The 19441-nt window shown below is 39.7% G+C and overlaps 1 protein-coding gene across 5 annotated transcripts in view; it reads left to right on the forward strand.

Annotated features, from left to right (window-relative positions):
* Positions 1 to 17331, forward strand: part of myo18ab (myosin XVIIIAb) — a 135710-nt gene extending 118379 nt beyond the window's left edge. For 4 of the 5 annotated variants that reach the window (XM_041939928.1, XM_041939929.1, XM_041939931.1 and 1 more), the window contains 3 exons: positions 381 to 425; positions 9418 to 9540; positions 14496 to 17331. In XM_041939928.1, coding sequence (XP_041795862.1) covers positions 381 to 425; positions 9418 to 9540; positions 14496 to 14664 — 337 coding nt within the window. In that variant the 3' untranslated portion in view covers positions 14665 to 17331. The remainder of the gene's footprint in view (positions 1 to 380; positions 426 to 9417; positions 9541 to 14495) is intronic. The other variant, XM_041939930.1, reaches the window with a different exon arrangement.
* Positions 17332 to 19441: the final 2110 nt, after the last annotated feature.

Here is a 19441-nt window from a genome sequence, read left to right on the forward strand (position 1 = left end):
CTTGTAGGGACATGTATATACTCTCTGAGATGCCTGCTGAGCCTTACTGATTTTTCCTCCCTCTTACAGTGGCAGTTAACGGCTCTGTGAGTCATTAGAATACGCTTGCCAATCTGATGCATGACACAAGATCAGGATGAGGTGACATACTGAGTTAATGCCCCTAAAACCATGACGCAAACAGTATAGTTGTTTTGCCAAAGTGAAAACTGGCTTATCACACCATCTGCCATGACATCCATAAATATTAGAATTTGTTAATCATTCACATTTTCTGTATTATTTGTGACTTAATTCTTAATTTGTGTTTTTTTCTTTTCTGTTGTCTTTCGTTGTTTTCCTTTCTTGTCTGTCCCTTCACCCATCATCATCATGACTAGTTTGCAAGACATGGTGACAAAGTATCAGAAAAGACAGAACAGAACGTGAGGAATTTGATTTTTTTTTTTTTTTTTTTGGGTGCACCACTGGAAATGATGCAGAATTCTACAGCCTTTGAACATTCAGTGGAGACATTGATGGTTGAGAGAGAGTTTTTCTCTAGGTTTAGTTTCGGTCCAGTTAGTCCATCACTTGTGGCTGTCACACTGCAGAAAAGAGCTTATATTTAAAGGAAAAATCCCCACTGACAGAAAAATGTAGAAAAGATATTTGATTTTTCTCTGATTCTTGTGATAATATTCATCTATTTTAAGGCATAAGCTTTTGGTGTCAGACCCTGAGAATCAAGCACTAACGGCTCAGTTCCAGAGGCACACATGTTCAACCATTCAAACAGGAAGAAATGCCTCATGGAAGAAGCAGAGATGCAGTAAATCCAAGGGGGGATTTTCCTTTGATGTATGAAGGCTCTGGGATAATGCATCATAAACAGTGCTCAGAGATTTCCTCATAACCCCAGTTTACGCCACTCTTCATTGCATGCCTTCACATGATGAGATGCTCGAATACCACTGACAATATGTTGCTTGAGCCCCAGCATGCGATAAGCTTCCCTCCAGATTCCCTGTGCAGTTAACCACATTGCAAAGCCTTGAATTTCAAACAACAAGTGTCATGATCTCTCTGGTCATCCCCCTCGAGGCCAAGATCTTCCTCACAGGTCTCCTTTATGCCGCCGAGGGGTATATCCGGCTGTGTTTACTGCTTTGCCTTGAAGGGGGTCATGTCAGACGTTGCTGTGTTGTGTCTGAGCAGCAGTTGGCAGTGACTTAGCGTCTTACTACCTGGGCCCCGTTAATATTTTATCGGCCAGCTTGAGGGCTGGATGTGACCATTGCTTGGTGGTGACTGCCCTCCTGACAGGAAAAAAGAAGGGCGTGTTCATCATCAATCATTGACTTGCACTTGCTTAATAATGCAGAACCCTGGAATGTCTTACAAAAAGCTGTATTGCTCACAAGGCAAGTAGCACACACACACACACACACACACACACACACAAATACACACACACAGCATTAACCTCTGGCTCCCAGGTTTTCCAGTCCCATCAATGTTTGATTTTCTGATCGATTGAAAGGAAAAGGATTATTAAAACTGAACTGGAAAGTGCAGATTTCTGTCAAATGTGGTTTGATTTATAATGAGCTGTTAGCACTTTCCACATTTGAATTTAAAAAAAAAAACATGCATTTACATTTGAATATATTAATACAGCATGATTCCACTTGTATGAAGCTGTTCTAAAATACATCAGATCCAGAATGTCATATATCTAAGGCATGCACACACACACACACACACACACACACATATGTATTATAATTAAATACCAGAAAATTCTGGACCCAAACATCACACTGGCTTCTACATCGGGATTATGATCAGAAACACATCTCAAAATCCACAATGGAATACCTCAAGAGGCGCAAGCTGAAGTTTTTGCCATGGCTCTCACAGTCCCCTGACCTAAACATTATTGAACATCTCTGGATAGACCTCAAAAGAGCAGTGCATATACGACAGCCCAAGAATCTCACTCAACAAGATGCCTTTTGAAAGGAAAAATGGCTGAAAATCCATCCTGAAAGACTCCTAGTTGGCTACAAAAAGCCTTTACAAGCTGTGATATTTGCCAAGGGGGTGTCACTAAGTACTAAGTTACTAAGACAGTACTATGCACTGATATGAAAATTTCCAGCACTTCAAAAAACAAAGCTTATTCCTCAACTCATTGTGCAATGCTCTTTCAGACAACTCGGCAAGGCAAGTGCCGACAAGGCCACTACAATGAAAGTTGAAGTTTAATGGACATTGGGGATGCAGCCATGCAGGGAGAAAGGAAATGTAGCTTATAAATATTTGATCAGATATTGCTCAAGTTTCTATTGTGAAGAAATAGACTCTGACTAATGACATGAAATGTTTCTAAAACTCCATTGAGATAGGTTATACCCCAGCTTCTCTTTGACCTAATTTCAGCTAACTCATTCAGTTCGTGTTTTGACGGGCACGCAACTAATCGAAGAAATTTGTTGCCAGCTATTTTTAGAATCAATTTTAATCCATTTGTTGTTTCAGCCCTACACATTATTATTCAACCAACATTCACGTTTTTGCTAGTGTCTCTTTTTTATGCAAACATGGACACATACTGTGGAGCAAACAGTGGACACTGAGCATAGCTTATTCACTTCAATTATGTATTCCAGCAACTAACACTGCAGCTAATGTAAAGTAGACAGAAGTCCCACCTCACCTCCCCTGCCTCACACAGCCTTCTGATTCCAAGCCATATATCAACATATATCTAAAAATATCATCACAAAATAGGTCCAGTCCTGGCAAGCTAAGAAGCCACAGTGCTAATGTACACAATGTAAGTTATATCAAACCAGCCGGTCACAATGTACAACATGTTAAGTGTGCCTTGTTTAATGTAAGGTCACTATCAGGCAAAACCTTCATATTAAATGTGTACATTAACTATGGTGGCTTAAATTTCTAGTTCTTAACTGAAGTCTGCCTTCAGGTTAGCCAGTTGATTGAAGCGTGCCCCCCAAACTTTGAATCACGTTCTTCTCCTAGGGTCAGCGTTTGTAGAGAAGGTCTGACTGCAGTCTTCAAAGATACATTTCAGTGCAGCCCTATTGCCATGTATCATCTATCAAGCTTCTTTATTAGGATTAATTATATAATTGCTGGTGAGTTTAATTTCCATATTGATGACACTTCGAATTACACGTTGAAAGCATTTTTAAATATCACAGAATCTTACAACCAGGTTCAATACATTAAGGGTCTAATTCTAATTCACAACTGTTGCCACACATTGGACATAGTGTTTCCTCTGGGGCTTAATGTAAATAATCTTTCCATCAGAGAACTTTTTGTGTCCGATCATATGTGCATCTTGTTAGACACTGTGGAGACAAATTAGTGAGCACAAAGTGGGAACATTCATTCTCCTGTTTTAATGGTGGCATGCAATATTCAGACACAAGTGACCTCACAAATGCTTTTCATAAACTTTGCCTATCCACCTCAGGTTGGACCTTGAAAAATGCAGTTGAAACCGACAATAAGATCAACTCCCTGGATAAGCAAAGATATTCGGACTCTTAAATAATATGCAGGAGAGTAGAAAGAAATTGGAAATCTAGCACATTGCAAGTGCACTATCAATCACTGATGTATTACTATGTTACAATAACAAAGTGAAGGGGGCTCGAGTCCAGTATTTTTCACACATAATCTCCACTAATCGGGATAATCCTCAAACTTCCTTCAATACTGACATTATTCTCATCAATCTCCCACAAACAAGTAAGTTTTTATTCTTCAATACCACTGCTAACAGCAATCTTGCATTTCCTTTGGAAGTGTAGTTTCAAGGGTAGATTGCCTTTCTCTGTGTCCCTTAGCTGTCAAACATACGTATTTTTCAGGCCCATCCACTCAGATGCTTGGAGGACAAAAGAACATTTGTAACTCTTTTAAACCCTGCCTGACTGCAGGCCGTCAGTATGCAATACTCTGCCTGTCTGTAAACACAAGTGCTCTGTTTAAGTTTATATTCATGTCATACAATACGATTCAAGATTCTTGATTCAATTGAATCAAACCATGTCAAGATACAGTCGCAACAGCAGGTAAATCAACAGCAACAACAAATAACCGAATATAAAATTGAGGCAACTCACTGATTATAGTAAACCACCAATCAATAACCTTCCAATTAAAACAGTCCGGTTACATTGGCAAAGTCCCAGATGATCCATTCCAGTAAAATATTTTGCCCAAAACACTAACATAATCAACAGAAAGCTGTTTTATCATTTCACATTAGCCAACAATGTACTAATCTTTTTTCCATTACAGTATAACTCATAACTCAAGCATGTACACATAGGTGACAAGATGGTAGACCGTTACATCTTTTTGGTCTCAAGGTGGCCGCTGCACTCTGAATTTGCGATTGATACCTCACTTCACCAATTAAGATCTTCCATTTCATCTCTACACTGGACAAAAGCCAATGAGAGTCTGTGTTGATAGGAAGGGCCTTGTCGTCTTTTTTTGTGTAAAGATCGAGCCAGTTGCAACCGATTGCGCAGATAACTAGTGCTTTGTATAGCCAATGTAAATTCTGAGAGTGATACCCAAACCCAAGATATTAATATGGCCTAAATATTGATTGCTGAATTGATATATATATATATATATATATATATATATATATATATATATATATATATATATATATATATATATATACACACATATATACTATATATATATACTTATATAAATAATTAGCCTTTTTTTTTTTTTTAGAACGCCTCGACGTACAGTTAGAAAAAAAGTCAAATATTCCTTTTCTCTGCTATTATTATCAATTTTTATTGAACTTGGACTAGGGTACGATTTCATGCTGTGGTCCCTTTGTGTTTTCCAACTAATAGAAACGACCCAGATATTATTATCTATAGGCATCAATTTGCAAAAGATTATTCAGGTAGAAATAAAAACCTTCAACTTCAGTGTGCAATTTCCCAGCTTGGGATAAATAAAGTATATCTATCTATCTATCTATCTAGCACTTAGTGATTTTCATTACTGGGGACAAAACTTCAGAGTGTTTCATTTCAAAAGAGACCAAACCATGCATGTAGTCCAGATGGTTCAAGAACAGCTTTCAGTTTACTTTGGGTGTGACTTGGATAGGCGTTTTAGGCTAATTTTACAGGAATGGAAAGAGGTTTAGTACCTTTTTTCATTGCAGTGGAGGTTTTGCAGCACAGATAACAGTTTTTCACTTTTTTCACGTGATACTGTAGATGAGAGGAGTTTTCCAGGCGTATGTTTCCTGATGGTCTTGGAAAGGATGCATATGCCTGTCTTTGCTCGAAAGCCATAGGGACTTCACTGGGTTGACAGTTTCATATATCTGAGGCATAAACAGTGGCGTCTATAAGACCCAGGGACACAGAGGAGCCAAGCTAAGCAGAGCAGAGCAGAGCAGGAGGATCCATAGAAGCTAATGATGAATGTAATAGTGTGTAACAGAGATGTACAACCAATGGCGGCAGAATGTCACAGACAATTAATGTCTCCTCAGCACTGTGTTTGTTTGCTTCCCCCAGGCTTTCGGCAGGGCTTAACTAATGCTGTGGCGGTCAAGGACATAAATTGTGTTTGACACTATGTGTGAAGCACTCAGCACTGTGGTGTTGACTGTAGACCTGAGAGGTCTCTCTCCGTGCTCTGAGTGTATCATGAAATTGCACACAGAGGAGAAAGTCTTGGAGAATAGTCTTGCAACTGGAGCATTTACTCTGAGCCACTATTTTTATTAAACATCAAAAACAATTTGTACACTGTAACACTTTTAAAAAATGGTTTACTATTTGAATAATGTTTTTTGGTTTGTTTTTTTTTTTTTTTAAAAGGTGTCTTCTTTAAAATACAACAATCTTATTGCCCCTAAGGGGAAATTTTAGACTCCCAGTTATGGTTTGGTTTGAAGTACTCTCAGCTGTTTTTATGCACATAAAAAAACTTGGAAATAGCAGAATTTCTATGAAAAAAGACAAAGTATTGCAGAAAAGTTAAAGTTGATATCCCATAAGTAATGCGATAAAGGCTTAAAGAAACACCTTGATAAATCTATTCATTAAAAAAAAAACATCCAAAACATTGGAAATATGTTAAAACTAATCACATTATGTTAATGGAAACATAACTACTGAGGTTCATGGTGTGACAGCAGTGCATATTGGAGCCTGCACCATTTCAGTGAGAGTTATCTATCTTAGCTCCTTTTTCAATGCCCCTAAGTTGAGATCACAAGTGAATTATTTTGTTATCTCAAGATAACAAAGCTCAAGCTCCTTCTAATGGTAATTGGTTAATTTATCTCATTATATCAATAAAACAAAAGGCAGATTTCGAGATAATTTCTCATTCATAGGATTCAAACGAGTGAACCATGACAGACACACACTGCTCTGAGGTTTGGGAGTTTGCCATTTGTTGCAAGAATGTTTTCTCTTGTGATTTGATATGAGGCTATTAACATTATGACTGATTATTGGAAGGAATAGACATTTAGTGGTCAACTTAAAGCAGGTATGTGACTGTTCAGCAGGCTACAACCAACAGAATGCTTCTTGGCATAGGGAAACTAGAACAGAAAGTACCTAATGTGTGTACATAAATAAGTAAGATTGAAATACAGTTTGATGCATTGATCAATAATGGATACTTAATCAGCCACTTGTTTACCTAACACTCATTTTAGTAGTGCTGCAAGTACTGCTGTTAGTGTTGGGACTGTTAGCAGTGCCACAAAAAAAAAAAACTTAACTGCACTTAACTACTCCATTTCTGTTTTTCCATTTTCTCATGGGAAGAGTTTTTTTAAAACAAGGTTTGACAGTGAAGACAAAGGTTTATAGACTAATTTAATTTAACTAATTTAAGATGACTGTAGGAGAGCTCTTGTCAGAGTAACATACAAATCCTGGCAAAGCTCTTACTTTAAAAGGGGTCAGATAAGAAAACATGTCTGGATTTTAGCTTCTGTTCATCGATCTTACTCAGAACATCCTCTTCACTCACTGAGTGTCCTCAGTGCATAAGACAAAGACACTTGGTTGCACTGTCATCATAACAGTAGATAGCAGCAAATAACCAGATTGTCTAATAGTCAAAGAATATTCTGCTAATTACAGTTTAGGAGTCCAGCGCCTCCATCCTTCCATCACCTCCCTCCTCCTCCTCCTCCTCTTTAGTGTGAATACAGTCTCAGCGTTGCTGTCCAGGGTTATTGTATTCCCTAAAAGCTCGTAGGCTGTGCATTTGGATCTCACTGTGCAAGCCATTATTTGAATTTCAGGGAGCATTTATGTCTGACTGTAAATGATTTCACGTGGTTGTTGGCCCTGTAGAGCTCTGTGTGCTGGAGAAAAGAATATTTTTTGTCTTCCTCAACAAGATGGGAGGCTCTCTGAAACAGATGCAGAGATGTTGAGCCACCCCCTGATGTCTCTATAGGACTATTAAGCTTTAACAACTTAATTTCACAGTGCCAGACAAGCACTGGGCTTTGACGGCACTTAATGAGTGTTGCGCTCTTTTCATTTGTGTCAAATTTTATGACAAGCCCTCTATATTACTCCATAGCTCACAGTCGTGAATGTGTAATGATAATTGAGAGGAAAAACAGTGCAGTGCCCAGCTGTGTATCAAATCATTCTGTCAAGAACTGAAATAATGTGTGTGTGCTGGACTGGTGATGAAAATAATTACCAGATGAAAGGTAAATCTGAAGATTTTCTGCCACTTTGCTGTGCAATTCAAAGAAAATTAATGCTTTTTCAACACAACTGTTGTTTTCATAGTTTTTGATAAGAATTGGTTGTGGTGACATTTTTACAACAGATCTAAAACCAAATACACATGAATGTTTTCCCACTTTCCCACAATCTGGTGAAAGAGCTTTCGGTCTAATCTTCATGAGGTGTATGCTGGCATATGTTGATGAAGGTCGTTTAGACTGAAACGTATGAAATACACAGCTGTCCCATGTCAAAGTTATTCCACACATAAATACAGTTGTACCATGTCCAGTGCAAGAAACTGCTGCTCCAATAAGACAAAAAATCTCAATTCCATGGCCTCACTTTATCATATTTTACTCTGTTATGCTCTCTTAATAATAGTAATTTAATGCATTTAGGCAAAGAAGCCACAATCAAAATGTTTTTGTATACTTTTGGAAAGCCACTGTCTCTGTTCATTAGTTGTACTATGTCTTCTTTGACTCTGAAAGAGCTGTGTTAAAGGAGTCCTCCACCGATTTAGCATTGCACTGCTAAAACAATGTTGAACTCACGATGGAAAGGATCCAAATCGAAGCTGCATCATGTTTTTTACTCAATGAATTCTTCCCTTGTCAAAACCCGGTGCCACAATGCAGCTCGACTGCTAAGAGTTGTCAAAGACTTACATTATTAGCAGCTGATGTAGCCTCAACCTGCTAACATCAAACAGAGATGATGAGCGTGTTACAGAGACCCGGTAAGCTTTCTGACTTCACACCCCCAGATTTATTTCATTTTAAAACTTGTAGTCTTCAGCCGCAACTGACGCTGACTGAAGTGACACCACATGATGCAGTTTATCAGACTTCCAACAACTCGCTCTGCAGAACCAAAGAGCTACAGTACATACCAGCTTCTTTCACATATGCAGCAGTACTCTCCAGACTTTGATGTGTAAATTGTTGGAGTTCCCCCTTTAAGTTTGAGAAAATTAGTTTAAGCTTGGAGACTACAGATTTACAACAGAAAGCCTGCCGCACAAACTGTGTGAGTGTGAAAGATGTTGGCATGTACAGGCCAGGGAGAGTGGAATGTAAAATGTTATTAAATTGCTTTAGAGGAAGTGTAGGATCCGGTGATTTTGGAGCTTGAGAGATGAAGATATCTTGAGGATATGCTTCTGCTCGTTTAGAAATCTGTCAGGATTTAAAAAATAGAAAGTTCCTATAAATTTAAGCTTGATCTTTGGTTTTGCACTCGTCACAGTGTGGCTTGAACTCTGAGGTCCCTTTGGAAAAATAATGGTTGAATGTTTGTTGGATGCCTCAGTGCCAGCTACCTGCTGGACCATGATAGCACTCTTACAGTGACAACAGTCAGAAGTTGCTGTGTGATGTTAGCATCTACTCTTGCAGGCATGTCTGTGTTTACAGGGGCTCTTTGAGCTGACTGCATGTGCTGTCTTTCATCCAGAACAAATGCCTCAACCCCTCTTTGTTTCCACACTAACACTTACAGCATGTTCTGCATTCTCTGGTACGGCAGCTTCAGAGAATTATATTACAGGAACATTTCTTAGTGTTGACTCTAGGATCTCATCATATTTCCTTTGCTTCATCTGACTTTTCCATCTCTGACTCGTCACCAGTCAGGGGGATTCAGACACAGACTCCGAGTTGGAGGATCGTGTGGATGGGGTCAAGTCCTGGCTGTCCAAAAGCAAAGGTTCCGCCAAGAACCTTTCAGATGACGGAAGCCTCAAGAGCTCCAGGTCAGTACAAAGGCAGCTGCTGATACTGTCACTTCAGTACAGTTAGAAAGTAGTCTACCTAGATATTTGAGTGATTTTGGCCTGTCTGGTTGAAACGGTTTATGTGATCTGACCAATAGGAAATAAAGTAGAGCAGAATACTCAGATGAAATGAGGGACTGCTATTACTTAAATGTATTTTCAAACTGCTTCATCTTTATTGTCACCCGCTTGGTGAAGAGGGGAAAACCACCACTGTGGTAGATTTATCGACATGCCCAATGGCCAGCTGGCATAATCTACCTGAGCCACTTGCTGAGATAAATGAATGTGTCTGCAAGCTGACAGCTTCGATTGCCCCAGATTTGTCTCCTTACCAGAAGATTTAACTCCCCTCGCTCAGCTGAGCCACTCCCTACTTTAAAAACTTTTGGAGTTTTTAAATCTCTCTTAGCAGCATGTCCCCATAGACACAGATTCATCAAGCTAGCTAACTTTAATTGCCATTTCTATGAGTATGAGTACATCGAAATGTGATCACATTTCAGGGATAAAAAGGGAGAGAGGAATATTATTTAAAGGTTCTCAAGTTTAACATTTTGCTTTAGACTTTGATATGGGAAACATTTTCAGGTTTTTCAGAGTTTACACAAATGATGTTACTGAAATCTTCTGTCATGCTCACAGAGATTCATTAATATACATCCAGTATTCAGTATCTTGGTTCAATATTATGCTCATAATAAAAATATGGATTTTGAATTAAGAAGACACATATTACTATAAAAATGACTATCAGAATGAAAAGTTACTCTTGTTTCCATGAAAGTACATATAGTGTTATTACTGGAACACCAGAGTAGAGTTAATGTTAAGGTCAGCCTCAATCCTATCAGGCACACACAATATAACAATACTTCACGACTGCAACAAGTAGGACATACTCTTTCGTCTTTCAAAATGTTTTCCATCTTTTTTCTAAGTGAATCCAGTTTTCTGAACAATAGCAGTCAGGTGTCACACTCTATGGCTGGAACTCAAAAACATTTTATTGAAGGTGAATCCAGGAGCAGATGTTGTTACCAAATTCAAGTCCTTTATCAAATCTATTACAGTCAACAGTCAAAGGTAGTGTAATATTTAACAGCTAAAACTCCTTTCAAATTCCCAATTCATTTTAAGACTTAGGTTTGTATTGCATATGTATCTGCTTTTTAGCCAAACGGCCTTATGAATGTTTAGTTGCAGTATTATTGTCTGACTATGATGCTACATTGGTCAAAACATTTTAGTTGCTTTAGAGTGGGTATGTTGAGAATTGAAGTTGCCCTTGGTGGCCAATAAAATAATGTTGCCGTCTGTCTTGACATTCCAGTGCATCAAAAGCCGTTGTTAGTCCCTAGTCATTTGTTTCCTGTTACATTCTCCTTGATCTTAATCCTTAGTCTTTTTTTATTGCTGCACTCTCATTTCTCATCACATCTCTGTTTTTATGATTTTGTAGTTTCATTAATTTGTTTCTTATTGTCTTCCTTCACTCACCTCCACTTGATCCAAAAACTCATCTTTGTCATTTTCTCTCCCACTGTCTTCATTCCTTCATCCTTTCCACTGTTGTTTCTTTCTAGATATGCTTTAAATGTAGATGCAAAGGAAGGGAACGAGTGGAAGGAGGGTAAGGAAAGGAAAGGGGTACATAAAGAAGGAAAAGAAGTAGAGTCGAGCAGGTCAATATCAGTAATGAGCTCCCTTAGCTACAGAAAAAGATCCAACCTTGACTCCATCGGTGGCAAAGGGGATGCCCTCTTCAGCGCCCTCAAGGAGAATGCCGAGTCAGAAGACGTACAATCCTTCCATAAGGCTAAACCCAAAACCTCAGATCTTAAGGATGACACCTACTCAGTAAGCTCCAGGAGGAAGTCCCTGGCAGGGGATGACATGAATGGCAGAGAATCAGTCATGTCCAAGGCCTATTCAGAGGCCAACACCCGAGCCAGGAAAGGCGTGGACAGCCGCTGGAATGACTTTGACAAAGAATCAACCATTTCTTTCCCTGCACCAAGTCAGCCCTTTCTGCATCGAGGGTTAAGCCCAGAGGATGATGCTAAGTCTACCATCAGTTTAGGTCTGTCAAGCCCACTTGAACGCCGCCAATGCAACTCACGCTTAGATTTGGGCAGAGGTGGGCGGTCACTGTATGGCAGCAGTCCCAGCAGTCCTTGCTTTAGCAGACGGTCTGGGGGTCGTAGTCCTGGAAGTATTAGCCAAGCTGATTCTCATATGTCGCTGGCACGCAGCTGCCGCCTGAGCGAATTTGACATTGATATCGATGATAGTCGAAGTATCGCCTTCACCGAGAGGTCAGCGTACAGTCCTCACTCGTCCGCTGGCCGCAGTATGTCCATGCCACCACCACAAGCCAGATCATCAACTGTAGATAATGACCCACTCGATAACTCGGACATCAAATCTGTCAGTCATCGCAATTACCTTGACCCTGACCTAGAGAAAGCCATCAATGAAGTGCTGAGTTTCAAGCCTATCAAATTCAAGCGCAGGAGCTTGGAAGACTCTGAGGATGAAGAAGAAAAATCCAAGAATGATGAAGATGACAGCAAAGGTATCCGTAACCGTGAAAGTACTTTACCTTCCAGCAGTATTCGACGGTCTGCATCCGCTGTGGACTGCATGAGACCGTCCCGCAATGCCAGCAGCTGTAGCAGTCACCGCCGCAGCAAGAGCAAAGGCAAGAATAAGAAAAAGAAGAGAAGCTTAGGCTCAGAGTTTGACAGCTCAGGAGACGACCATCGTCATAGGAGCAGTTCCAAGAGGAGGTCCAAGAAGTCCAAGAAGAAGTCCAAGAAGAGGGATGAGTCTTCTTCTTCGTCATCGTCTTCATCGTCTTCTTCATCTTCAGATTCTGAGTCGGACTCTTCAGAGTCGAGCTCTAGTGCCTCCACCATTTCTTACCGAAGCTCCAGCAGTGTGAAGAGGGCTCCAGTTCGAAAGGCATCCAGCCCAGAAGAAGAAGGAGAAGGAGAAGCTCGGCCACAGAGCGAGGGCCTGCCCCTTAACAAAAAGGATGACAAGAAGAGGAAGAAGAAAGTGGACAGCCTGATGATGAAGTACCTGTACCGGCCGGACAGTGACTGAGGCAGTAGGTGGTTGCCTGATACGGACTGGGCTTGATGAGTGTTTTTGAAGCATGATGTGACCTAACTAATCAAAGACATTTTCACTGTTCTCAGTCAGCACATTCAATGTTTTCCATTCAGTCTGATTAGAATTCTGATGTGCAGGTCACGTTTTGGATGTTGCCGTAGGAATGTGAACAATTGTTGATGTCTACTACACATTCTCAGTTTCAAACCTAACAGTCGTGACCACAACCTTTATGGCTGCCTTGTCACTAGTTAAATGCTGAAAAGGCTACAATGATTATTCTTTAGGAGGAGAAGAGTCTTGGGTGTGGTGTGAGTTTTATCACACCAGGAAGTGTAGTTGGTGAGATGCTGCAATCAACGTGAATGTTAACTTAGCCTTTAATTGCTTCTGAGATGTCATATTGATTTATCGCCCTACAGAGGTAAAAATAACAGGAGTCAATTATGAGAGACCATAATACATTCTTCCTTCCAGTACCATAACTGCAGGCATAATTAGACCCAGTGCACTGATTTACACCAAGTGGTAAATTCATTTGAGATGCACAGCTGACAGTAACTAACCCCCAGTTTGCAGTATTTAAGCAGTTTGAATGTTATATATTGTCAAAAAGCTGGACTAGACACTATGCAGACTGGTGACAGGACTGGATTTCTCTTGTGTCTTGAGTTCATTACAAATATTTGTGCTGTTAAAAAAAGATTGGATGCTTGGATTTAATTATTGGTAATCATTTGTCTTATTTTCAGTGGGCTTTGTGTTTTCTTCTTTGCGCTAATTCACTGGACAACTGTAACATTTTGAGAGGATGGACTCACATCTGTCACAGTGCTTTGTATCTGTTATTTGAATGGCGTAGATTTAGTACTGTTAGTTTTGCATGCTAGCGTGGCACCATGTTGCATGACATTTTCATTCATAGATGCTAAAAGAAAGGCTAACCTCACAATATGACTAAATGTACTATGGTAGTGGACAAAACCCAAGGAAATAAATAAAACATAGAACAAACTGCGAAATTAGACAAACATCAGCAAATACAGAAACACTGCAAGTAGTAATGAACGTGTTATACAACACAACAGAAGAATGTTGGGGACACAAAAAACAAATGAGTAGATAGTAAAAGGCTCATGCAAGGTGTGCTGATATATTCAGTACCATCAGAATCACACAGAAGTCTTAAAACTAAGATTAGCTCATTTCAACTTTTCTACTTAATTGAGAGGAACGTCACATGTTTGGGCAAGCTCTCAGTGTCCACTGGAATCTTCTGTTGTGTTTCAGTGTAGGCCACTGAATGCAGTGCTTCTGTATTTGCTGGTATTTTGTGTATTTTGGTATTTTGTCTTGAATGGCTATCTCACACTTACGTACGGGCTTATACACAGCACAAACTCACTGGATGGTAGGCAGTCTTGTTAGCAACCTTCCAGGTGTCAGAAGGGATTGCAACAGAAACCTTGATTTCCTCAGATGGAGAAAAGGTGTCCTCTGTGGAATTCAGCTCTTCAAAACCAAAGATGGAGGAGGATTTCTTCCTCACTCAATGACTAGAGCGCTGCTTAGCTGTATGTGCTTTGTGCTGCCACCGGTGGCTGGAAGATGAATTGCAGCAATATGACAGATAAATGCAGTAGTCTAAATTAGTATGATTAACTACCATCAGTGAGGTGTGACAACATTTGTGCTGTCAAAAGTGATTATTATGATTTCTACCTTTGCTTGCTTTTTTTAAAAAAACATGCCTGAGCTCTCTTAGAAACCTTTTTTGGACAATAACAGCCTCTACCTGTTCTTTCCTGCTCCAGCCCCCCTGGCCGAAGACGCTACTGCTTCGATAGATCTGATGAAGAGGAGGAGGAAGAAGAAAAAGAAGAAGGCGGGGCGACCCAGGGCTCCTACTGCTCTCGATATAAATACGACAGCCATACGAAAGACAGCGATGACGAGGACAGGCCTTACTTGACCACATCGTAGTCCTCGCTGCTAGTCTTCATCCTCTGAAAAACCCTCATTCAGCTGTGGCAGTTTGTCTTGCATGCAAAGTTGACCAAAAATGTGGTGAATCTGACACAACTGTAAACTTAAATACTAACAACCTGCAAGACAACAGACATTCAAATGCAGTAGATGTTCCCTAATTGTTCCTATGGCAGATCCTCATAGGACTTTTTTTGACTCAGCACTCGGTCTGACTTCGCCACACCCTGCAGCTCCGGTATCAGCGACTCCACTCTGCCGCTTGCATGTGAGCAGCAGTTGCTTGGCTTGAGCAACCATCCTGTTTAACTCCCATCATCATGGTTGTAACTGAGCCAAAGAACTTGAGGTTGCATTGATAATAGATTATTTCTTTCTCTCTCTTCGTCTCTGTCACTCTTCCTCTCTTTTTTACATATAGTATAGTACACCACAATAATATGTATTGCCATAGTACAATGTATTGCCAAAAAGCCTTTGTCCAAGTATGTGTGCACACTGTTTTACTTATTGCCAGTTGATGCAGAAAAGTCACAGCCTTTTTTTCTTCCTCTTTTCGGGACAAGTGCCATTTGACTTAAGTGGACTCCTCCACAGCTGCAGCTGTAGCTGTGCACTGTTTGCTTTTTGTTTGCCTCAAAGGTTTCTGGGCCTTTAGCTGGCAAACCATCTCTTTGATACAGGGGAAGAGGATCACTAACTGCTCAACCATCAAAGTAAAGTTTTTTAATCTTTTTGTTTCGGATGTTCAACAGATTTGTTTTGCCGTCAAGCAAATTAGTTTCCATAAGGTTGAGCTTCCCTCTGTGAAATGCCTTATGACATCTTATTTTTTCAATTCGATTTCAAGGACTTTCCAGAATTCTTTAGTGATGAAGAGAGTTGGGCTCTGTACTTGTGCGTGTTGTTCATATGCCGTCTGTGTTTTGTTGTTGTTCAGTTTTATGTGCTTTCCTTTTCCAAAGGGAATGTAATTGACTTTGGGCACCAGTCATTTGTAGGTTTCTCAGAACAAACACCGAGCAGATGGTTTCCTCAACCAGCATGTGTGAGGAAAAAACTGCTGTCATTCTATTCTTTCATTTTCAGCAAATCACCCGCAAAGACCAAAACCAACACAGTGTTGTCTTGACCTTTGGGAAAAGTATGTGTAACAAAATACCCTTGAATGAGCTTTCAACCATGTCTTGGTCTTCTTCATCAAATGTGTGCTCAGGTGTCATCATATCTGTTAGCCATAAACGCACTGAATCGTACTGATGACGTAAATCTAATCTGAACACGTAAATAGCTTGCAAATATATAGTTGCTATAACTTGCCACTGCACTAGTGCTAGTCCGTATTAGCAGCTCAGCTAGCTTGGTCATGATTCTTGCTCAATAACTGCATCTAAAATCATTCTTCTTTTGTGGAGCAGTTTATGCTCCAGTAGAGCAGGGTCATATAAAAGTGGATGGTACCACACAGCTAATAGGATTGTCACTTATTTAAACAAATTTGAATCAACGTGTAGTTCTAATTTTTATTTGAATCAGTTATCTGGCCTGTTCATTTCCTGTGCTTCCGCTGCGCCACTTAGCAGCAAGCTAACATTGCTATGAGACTGGTGCACTCTACAAAGTTACCTGTCCATGATTTTTCCATCCAAGGTGTTGGATCCAACTGCTGCTACACATTACTTCTCAAATGATTTGATGTCATGATTATTCATTCAGCATGGCAAGCTAGTTTCCTCTGTTTTGCGCTAGTGAAAAGAACATGAGTTTAGTTTACAGGTAAGGCAAGAGGGCATGCAATAGATCTGACAGTTTATAATTCAAATACATCACTACAGATTGAACCTTACATCTTTTCCCATATTCACGTGTGAATAAAAAGCTTGTGCTTTGGGCCGTCTGCCCCTCTGTCCCCTCAAAGGACAGTATTGTCAGGATGATTTGCTTTTGATCAGTGGTGCAAATTAGTGTCAAAGTTCAACAGAATTGAATGTGAGTCCTGCAAGCAGATCTGCTGGTCCCAGTGGTTCCACTGGAATGAAGTCTTTCATTGAATTTGTGCATTCATGGATTTTGATGAAAATATGAAAGATGTAGAATATCACCAGCCTTTATTGGGTACTTTAAGTGTAACTTCATTAACTGGACACACTATAGCCTGTATAACCAATACTGTGAAATCATGTAAACGGCAAGAAAATAAGAACCTGTATTTTCATTGCTTAAATGTTACATCACATCCTCTGGTCATCCGTCTGGTATTTACTGAGAAGCATTAAGATGTTTTTGAAAGCCATTTAAAGTCCAGAAGAGCTTGACGTGGCATTTGGGGCTGCATACATTGGTGGATGTCCTTCATTGTGGGAGAAGTTGGGTGTGATTCTAATATACATGCTTTTTGTAGATTATTGTCATCTTTTTATTCTCTATGCAGTCGACACAAGTGTGAAAGTTGTTTTGATCTTATTGACCCTGATGAAACAGAAAAAACAAGAGCAGGCATAATGTTTCTGACTGCACACACTATTTATATATAAATATGTGTATGATTCATGCTAGCTTTGAAAATAGTTAATGTTTATTTTCATTATTGAACAAATTGACCACTTGTTATAAATTTTGCATTACAGTTTAATATATTGTAAATAAATGATGGTGATTGTTTTAGAATGCCTTGAAGACTGGATTTGTCTGATTTGTTTCTGCTGCTGTGTGTCCTCAGTTCATGTCTTAAAACTAACATATGTGGACTTGATTTCCCTTTGTACTACATTTCCAGAGGGGATGCAGACAAAAACGGGAAACAGTGTTGTTTTCTGATGAATCCACTTGTCCCGTGAATGCCTGAAACTGAATTGATTTAGTTTTTTCCTTTGTAATTCAAGGGGAAACAAGTATCTTCTCCTCCAAAGCAGAGTTGTATGAACTAATAAAAATAACAATGATTTCTGTTGGAGAAATCCACTCCATGGCGATGAAGATGATTCAGAGTTTCAGTGATAAATACAGGCTTTCATTTCAAAAAGAATGTCAGGTCATTTTTATTTCTTCCACTCTTTGGTTGATGACAAAATGCCTACAAACATAATGACATTCCCATCAGCCTCTGCTGGAACTTGTATTTAGTGCTAATCAGCTGTTAGCATGCTAACACACTAAACTATGATGTACCTTTGTAATATTAGTAGTAGTAGTAGTAGTAGTAGTGGTAGTAGTAGCACCGGAAGCAGCTAAAATAGCATTAGTATACTTTTTTTTTAATCTTTTGTTGCTATTGATATTTTTTCCAATTCCTCTCCTTTAATTTCACCTCTTTCTTTTAATCTCTCTCCCTGTACTGTCCCTTCCCTGTTTCCATCTGACCCATAGACCGAGTGTTCACAACACACACACACATCTACACACACCCACATACACCAACATCAAACCAACACAACACACAGCTGCTAAGAGAACCATGCTCCAATGACGTTAACGTTCTTAATGTTCTCACTGTTCCTGGCCTCCTCGGTTGTTTTATCCATGTTTTGTTTATTTGTCATAAAAAAGAAAAGTTAAGGAGTGGAATGAACTCATACAAATGTATTCTGACAGTCGAGAGACCACAAGCGATTTGATTTGATTTCACAGTGGGAGGAACAGGTCAAAGGGCGACATCACAGTGGGCATAACACAGTTTGTGATGTCACAGGGTAAAGAACCCTTAAATGTGTGATCTCACAATTGACTCAATACAACCAATGATGAACACTACAATTATGATGTGACTGTAGAAATAACATCCATTTGTGATGTCACAGTGGAACGGATGCAATAAATTGTCATGTCACAGTGGACATAACATAACCAATTGTGAGATGCAATACACATCCATTCGTGATCTTATAGTACAGAGAACTAAACTAAATGTGATGGTAGACTGGTAATGTGCTTGTGAACATTCAATCGTGATGTCACAGTGGAAAAAACAACTAAATGTGGCACTGGACTGGTCATCTGCTAATTAAAGTACGGTGAAGGTATGATTATACAGCTGAAACAATTAACAATTAACCAGCATTATATACTGGTCTGTGATGGAGTGGGAACGTGCAACGTCTGAGGTGCAGAGTCAAATGTGCTTGTATTTACAGATACAGGGCTGCTTTAACATTACCAAAATTGTGAAAACCCCATGCAACACTCAATACACAGCATCAACACACGAGACTCCTGTCAGCACATGTCGTTCACTGCAGCTGCATGCTCTCTGAAACTGGAAACTGTGACGTAATTGGGACACACACAGTTAACACACACACATACGCACAGTGGAAATTGTAGAAACATTAAAACTTCTCAATCTTTGTTACATTACTGAAAACCCTCAGGGACCAGTCTTCTCTGCACCCTCTGGTTAGGGTTAAAATAGGAGGCTACTGGGGCACCAGCTGCTTCTGTCTCCTGACAGAAGTGGCCAAGGCAGCACATTTCTGCTTAGACCTGTTGTTGCTGTGATGACGCTGATGACGTGGCTTTCTGTGTACTTCTATACATGGTACCATTTTCAGATTGACCAGGCCAAACCTGTTGTAATAAGCTTATGTTTGTGAGATAATAAAGTTGTTTCATTATTCTCCCAATTCCTAGAAAAAAATGAAACTCTAAATATTGTGATCTATAAAAATATATCACAAGTCATTGTGGGGGACTCTTCATTAAATCCTTCAGTCACATTCTAAAGCCTGGAGACAGAGTCTCACAGCTGAAGGCCATATGTTCACTGTGAATCCTCAAA

The sequence above is a fragment of the Chelmon rostratus genome, chromosome 7, assembly GCF_017976325.1.
Source record: "Chelmon rostratus isolate fCheRos1 chromosome 7, fCheRos1.pri, whole genome shotgun sequence".
Classification (NCBI taxonomy): Eukaryota; Metazoa; Chordata; class Actinopteri; order Chaetodontiformes; family Chaetodontidae; genus Chelmon; species Chelmon rostratus.